At 36.5% G+C, this 7704-nt stretch overlaps 1 protein-coding gene across 1 annotated transcript in view; it reads right to left on the bottom strand.

The window, feature by feature from the left end:
• Positions 1-658: 658 nt before the first annotated feature.
• The window catches only part of LOC107085022 (netrin-3-like), a 65012-nt gene continuing 57966 nt past the window's right edge, over positions 659-7704 (bottom strand). The window contains exons 6-7 of the mRNA XM_015375145.1: positions 4021-4095; positions 659-2782 (exon numbers count right to left, since the gene is read on the bottom strand). Of these exons, the coding sequence (XP_015230631.1) occupies positions 2394-2782; positions 4021-4095 (464 nt within the window). The 3' untranslated portion in view covers positions 659-2393. The remainder of the gene's footprint in view (positions 2783-4020; positions 4096-7704) is intronic.

Below are 7704 nucleotides of genomic sequence, written 5' to 3' on the forward strand. Positions count from 1 at the left end.
AGTACTGTATTACGGAAAAAAAAAAAGTTAACTCAATAGCTAAAACATTACTTAAAACAATTCAATTGTTTGAGCAAAATTTGTTCAGAGTAAAAAAGCTCTACGTTGTAATAAAAAAAATACATTTATAATAACTTTCATTCTGCTTAAGCAGTTTTTCCATGAAAAAAGGTACCCACATCTCTACATTTTACAAAATTCTCAGAACAGGTATCTGACATTAGAGATGACATAGCAGAGCTCTCCTAAATGTGGATTGAAAATGAACAATATGTACTTTATAACTTGATGTAATGGTAGTTTCCATCTGAACCTGCCTTATCCACAACAGCTGTTAACATATTGCTTAAACTCAGTTTCTATTGAATTACAAATACACACAAACTCAAACTTATTTTTGGTGATATTAGTGAACTCTTTACTCATTAATTACTACGGTACTTTGTTTTATGTGCAGTATTACCTTCATATCAGATGATCTAATATAAATCTTTTTGCTTTGAAGAGATTTTTCACACAGGAAGATCTCACAGGTGGCAAAATACCTCATACATTTTTTTTGTCAAAATAATCATAACGTTCTTTCCAAAAAAACTGCTTGATTGAAATCTGATGGAAGTATAAAGGTTTATAAGACACTTTTAGCATAAATTGTTATTATTTTTGGAGATAGTGCTTTTTTTTAACACGACAAAAGGAGAAATTGATCTGGATAAAATGAAGACACCAATAGAGTTATCTACTGCAGGTAAGACAAACGGCTTCAAGATCTTTACAGAAATTTTAAACTATACCTTTACTGTGCACATCTGCTGCCTTTCTTTATCTGGTGGCCCATTTAAACCCAAAGCAATCTCCTTAAGGAAATGGAAAAAACAGACGAGAGCAGCCATCATAAATGTCTTTGTTTCCTTATTGAATACAAAAACCAAATCTAATTATTTGAAATGACAACGTTATGCCTCAGGGTGAACAAGTGGTGGAGGCCGAGTTGGGAAGTTTTCCTTTGGATCTTAATACCGGTTCTGCTCCCGCTCTGCTAACTGTTAGCAAGAAGCCACAAGCATGCAAATATATATAAAAAAGCACAGAAAGATGAAACATGATCTTCTAATGTTATAATAAAATAAGAGCTAAAAAGTTTCCAGCCTCATTCATGTTGACAACATACACCGTGGAGGAAAAAAAACATGGCTGTGATGTTTATCTACCTAATTTTTATTTTTCTTTACTGCATGAAAAGAAACTCTCGTTTCAGTCTCTTATTTTGGCGAATGGAGCCTGCCAGTCTTCAGACACATTAAGATGTTGAAAGAGTAAGAAAATAATGTTGGTCAACACCACCATCTGGAAGACGGCAACCAGCGGAAGACATTATTCATAAAACAAAACATCTCTGGAAATGTTGCATTGTTTTGAAATTCCAGCCATTTGTCCATGGTACTTCATCTTTTGTCCAAAAAACAAAGAAGTGACATGGAATGAATCAGGATCTTCGAGAGGGACTAGTGGCAAAGAGGTACAGCCTCAAGTAAAAATCTGACTGACATGCAAAAGCAGGGTCTTTTTTGCCTAGAATGTTCCAAATAGATGAACCGCAAATCAAGATAGGGTGGAGAATGCAATTGAAAAGTTAAACACATACTTATAGAATAAAAAGATCCAACATGAGCAGTTTATTCTTTGAGAACAGTCTTATGGCAGCAGCAGCAGCGGTGGTGTGACTGAGGTTTGCTGGGGAGAAATGTCCCTGGTTAGGGAGCCCTTGGTTCCTTGAGGGACAAACATTTCTTAAATGCAGTTTAACAATGTGAACAAAAAGAGTCAGAGCAAGTAGGCCCATTTTTTGTGCTGAGCATTTATAGAATGGTCCAATAAGGTGGCCAAGCTGTTGCTGAAATGTTTCAATCTCATAAAGTGACGATCACTGTGAAATAATGTTCTCAGAAAAGTAATAAGTGTGAGAACTCTTGGTCAGTCTTGTACATAAAGTACTAAAGCGAAGAGGAAGAAGACAGTCACTTGTAGCGTTTTGAGGTCAGAGTTCAGAGGACTGGAATTTTTTGACATTTGTAGATTTCTGCTTTTCTTAAGCGAATGGTGCCTGCTCTTGTCAAAGTTAAACCCTTATTATTGGTCCCTTTTTTAAGGCAAACCAATTGGACAAAAAGACAAGTGGCATTGCAGAGACAGTCCTTGGACAAAAAGGTAATATAATTATACAATGTACACAAAATATGGTCCTCAAAACAGGGAAGGTAAAAGCAGTTGTTTTTGTATGCACAGTATTCCCTTGATAGAGGAGGAGAACAGATTCAGGAAGATAGAAACAGTCATGAAGAGTTCATTAAGGTTTGTGTTGAAGAGAGGTAGGGATGGGCACTGCCTCTCAGTTACGCTTTGCTGCATTTTCCCTTCTTCTCTTTGCGCTGAAACTTTCTCAGACGTCTTGTCCAAACGTCCCTCCACTGAATCACCAGACTATTCTTATCAGCCACCAAGCCTACTCGTTCCGTCCCAGGACTGGAAACGCCTCCTCCTCCAGGGCCAACACCAGGACCCGGCACAGGGCCCGTCCCTCCCTCAGTGCCACCCATCACCAGGAATCTTTTGCTCATCTGAATCTTGGGACATTTGCAGGCCAGGTCTTTCATGTGTACCCACAGGATGTTGTCACCTCTCTTTAAGGGCTCGCCGCGGCTCTTGTACACAGACACCACACTGACTGAGAACTTGGCCCAGTCTCCAACCGTCTCCATGTCCAACACGTTCACTTGGACGGCTGAGAAAACAGTCACAGAAGATTCAATCAAATCATAAGTAGCACAACTGACATGTGAAGTTCCACCTCAAGTTTACATACACTCATCATTGGCCTGAATGGATATTTATTTGTGACTTTTATCTGTGCATTAGAAACATTCCCTTTCCAGTATAGCATGATTATACACCTAACAACTGAAGATATTGTTTTATGAAATATTAAGTTTATTGTATACTATATATCCAAGACAAGTCACCAGTTCATCACAGGGCAACACAGAGAAATAAACAACCATTCACATATGCGTTCACACCTCAATTAAGAATACCCAATTAACCAAATGAATATATCTTTGGAATGTAAGGAAAAGCCAGATTGCCTGAGGAGAACACAAAAAAAGAAAAACCACAGACTAGGGCTGTGTCGGAATGTCCGCCCTGATCCCTATATAGGGCGCTATAGTGGTTTAGCCATTTTAGATGAGTGTCGGAATATCTAGTGAATTAAAACATGGTGGACTCGAAATTTCCCACAATGCATCTTGAAAAGTAGTGATCACCATGGCCACTAGACAAGCAGATATATCCCAGAATGCTTTGCGAGAGCTCTCCTTGCAAGGATCATAGGATTTGTTGTGGCAGCTATAAAGAACAAATATTGCACAGGCACCATAGGGGAAGGCGGAGTTATATGACCAATGGGGAGCCAAAAGTAGTGATTCTCTGTCAGAACGGTCAGCTAACTGAGTTCACAAAAAGTCCACTATATAGTCCCTGTTCTATTTAGTGATTGAGGGATTTAGGGGATAGGGTGAACGTTCAGACACAACCTTCTTTTTACAACTAGGCTACAAACTGCAAACAATTTTCCTTCATATTTGGTGGGCAGTTTGGGAAGCAAAAGGATGCACTCAGGGAGAAAAAAAAATCAAAAATATATGACAACAATCAGCTGCAATGTCTGACACTAACTGAATGTAATGAATAACGCCTACACATCTGGTTCAGGAGTCTAATAAATAAATCGAAAAGATAAAGAAATGGTTCATGCTTGAACCTTAGTATGATATAAAAATGGTGAGCTTTTCTCTACAAATTGCCTAGCAACATTAATCCATTATAGTTGGAAGTTATCATCCGTCTAATATATTAAAGAGGTAAAAACAAAACCTAAACAATAATTATTGGCATGTATAGCAATGGTTAGTTCATATAAACTTCTGAATGAAAACAAAAGAAGTGTGAAATTAACCTTACCATAGTCCTTTTTGCAATACTTCTTCATATTGATCTTAAGGTTGCCCTTCACTGGTTTACAGTAGGATTCACAATCTGCAAAAAAAGGAAAAGAATTTACTTTTATGATGTCCTGCAACCCATGCATTCATGATACATTTAGCTCCAATACAAAGCTGAAATGACAGAATACTCTAAATGTGTTGTGATCTGTAAAACCACTTCTACCATAAGTAAACATCAACTTCTTTCTGTACCTGGATGCAAAATAGTATCTGAATAGGAAATGGAAGAATTAAAACTACATTGGTCTTTTTTAATAAGTGTGGAAATCTTGTCTTGAGAATGAACTTGAACTAATTAATATTATTTTGAAGGAAATCATGCCATAAATGGCTTTACATTTAGTTTTGTGTTTGAAAATAAAACTAAATTTAACATGTTTTCTGGTGTCTTGACGAAACCCTTTACATTTATCCAACCATGGTTGGATAAATGTAAAGAGCTTAGCCTGCCAGAATACTACGGATAACTAAGACCACATACTGGGTGATTTACCTCCTTCTCCAGTTTTTGCATGACGAGAAGTTGAGGAATTCTGGTTATCACTGTGACAGGTGAAATAACTTTATTAATTTATTTTAAGTTGCCTCAACATGCATTGTATTCAACTGTAAAACATTTTGCGAAATATTCTGTTAATTTAAGGAAACTATCTAGTGCTTAAAATGTTAGATTATAAGGTTATTAAATAAAGTTTACTGTTAACGCTGATGATTGTGTACACCATTTCCCTTTGGATGAACAAATTTGCTGATGAGTTCATTCAAACATAGAACCCTTCAAAGGCTCCAGAGCACATGCATGTAATTATCTCCCAAGGTTTGTTCTCCTGAAATATTTATTTTGTCCTCTTAACAATATAAGCTCAGATTCTCTGTTTGATTTTAACAGACATTTTCTATCAACACATGAGAAGAAGAGGAAATGCCAGAAACAAAGATGATTGAAGAAAAAAAACACAAAAAGAGATCAATGTGATCATGTTGCAAAAATAAACACTATAAATTCAAGGCTTGGTCCAGTGTAAATCACAAGTAGTCTATGAGTGACAAAATAGTGAGAGATGTAGCTGATTTAAATTGTTTATAAAGCTTTATATAAGATGCCAGCGGATTAAGTAAACAGCAGAAACTGGGTTTTACTTCTTTCAACTGTAAATCCATCTAAATAAGCCAAAGTTAAGGGATAATTACAAATATTGCACACAAACAACAGACGTTTTCTTTTTCTACTAAACTTTAGTTAGTAAGATGTTTAAAAAGTTTAAAATTTGTACTTATTATGTTTCATGAGTAACGCATCCTATTTCCCTAAGGTCTTAACATGCCCCTTTTGAAGCCACTCCTTCAAATCTTTCCATTCAAGGGACGCTTATATGTTTTCATATTCTTCAATCAACAAATGATTGTTGGGAATTAAGTTCTTTTTGCCATGAAAGAGAGCTGAGTGGTAAGAAAAGTAAAAAAAAAAAAAAAGGATCTAAGGCATAGATGTGCATCTTTTTGCTAAAAAATATGGAAAAAATAGTCTCCAAAGCAACCATTAAAGACAATTTCTAAGTTTGTCTGCATGCTAAGACCCATTTCTGCATGAGCTCTTCAAATTACCAAGAAGTAGTTATTTAAATCAGCAAAAGTAATAAAATGGGTAATTTTTAACACCTGATTTGATGTAAAACTAAACTCTTTTTTACCAAAGTGAATATGACAGGAAAGCTATCTGCTGCAGGTAAAATACTGACTTCTGATCTGTCCCTTTGAATGTATCCGTGGCAACTTGGGTTGTTTTTGCCCAGGAACACTTCAACATTTGGTAGAGCTTGAGACTGTACTGACTAACCCAGCACTTCACCACCGAGCTACTGCTAATTCACGCCATTTTTTTGAACATGTCATTTAGCAAACTAAGGGAAAATATTAGAAACAAAATATTGCAAAAAAATAAAAAATAAAAAACAACCAAAACATAAATTATATTTTTAGGACTCAGAAATAAAGGTTTGTTTTAGTGTGGTTACATGTAAGGAAGTTGGTCTTCCTATTTTTTGGAGGAAATGACTAAGTGGGAGGAAGGCACAGAGGACCAAAGAGCTCATAAAATAGGCAAGCAGCTTATTTATACATCATAATACTGGGAAATTGTATTAACCAAAGAAAGAAAAGGAGGAATGAGTAGACTACAGTGTAATGGAAGTTACACAAATCATGTTAAATACCATATTCTTTAGATTAAGATGAGATCAAGGCTTCAAAACTCAAATTGGTGTCATCTGTATAAAGGAAGTGTTTAATGGACATGGATTAAGTGAAAACAATGTAAGGATGCATGTGGATGCATTATATCAGGCATACCTAAAGTCGGTCTGCGAGGGCCACTGTCCTGCAGCTTTTAGAGGTTTCCAGTTGCAGCACAGCTGATTTTCACTGATACAGTAGCTTATAAACAGGCTTTTGCTGAACAGCAATCATCAGAATCAGCTGTCCTAAAGCAGGGAAACCTTAAAAACCTGCAGGACAGTGGCCCTCGAGGACCAACTTGGTGCATGCCTGCATTATATAATGGGTATTTTTCAGTAATAATACTGGTCTCCAAACAGTGTTTTCCCATGACGAGTAGTTTAAGCTGGCTCTTCACCTGGAAAAGCTCATGGTGAATCGCCCAGTGACCCAGAAGGCCACCCGAACTGGCAACATCCACAATTGGCTCCAGAGATCCCCCCTTTCACTGTGCCATGACAAGGACAAATTGCGTCCACCGCCCCCTTACACAAAAAGATTTCAAGGAGCTTTAGGTTCCTGATGGTCAAACTTCTTGAAGTTTAGAGCAAGAAAGATGCAAGAGTTTTCTATTTTGTTTGGTAGAAGCTGAGATGAATTCACAATCAGTGACTTGTGTTCTTAGACCCCTTTAACATTTTCCCAAGAACTAAATAGGATAGAGCTGCTCCTTTTTTCACAAAGTATAAATATAATATAGGGTATATACTAGCAGCCATGTAAAGCTATTAAAATGAGTGCATCAGTGAGGCAAATAAAAGCAGTGTATATTATTTTCTCATAAGCTAAAAAACATGACAAAGGGAATTTTCCAATAATTTTAAGGATTGCAAGTATTTTCAGCTGTGAAGGAACTACTGTTGTTAAAAGAAATGTATGCGCACTGTGTAGCTCTGCTGATCTGCTCAAAAATAAAGATGGATACAAATTTGACTTCAAGGAGTTATATAAAAAAACTTTGGAGCAAAGAGAAAAAAGGAAATGGCACATATTTTTAAAATTGGAAGTCTGCGCGGCTTTTCATGTAAACAAATAGAGGGAAGATGATAAGGCAGAAATATTTTAGGCTTTGCAGATCAAAAAAGCTGGTTATAATTAGCCAAATTAAAATGCCCTTTAATTCTACACTAAAATACTAACACAAAAGTGGCAGGAGATAAATAGTAAGGGGAAATAAGCCTAAAACTAATCCCTTGGGATCATCACTGAAAACTATGGAAGAATGTGGTTAGGAATATTCTGAGTGGCAATAATGATGTATTTAAAGTTATAGTGGAGGCTGCCCTTTTTCCGCGTGGATCATCGAAATAAGTGGTTCTCCTAATTGCCAATCACTCTGGTGATCTGTTTCTGAGCATGCGCACTT

Source organism: Cyprinodon variegatus, unplaced genomic scaffold (genome assembly GCF_000732505.1).
Source record: "Cyprinodon variegatus isolate N-32 unplaced genomic scaffold, C_variegatus-1.0 Scaffold113, whole genome shotgun sequence".
NCBI classification, from domain to species: Eukaryota; Metazoa; Chordata; class Actinopteri; order Cyprinodontiformes; family Cyprinodontidae; genus Cyprinodon; species Cyprinodon variegatus.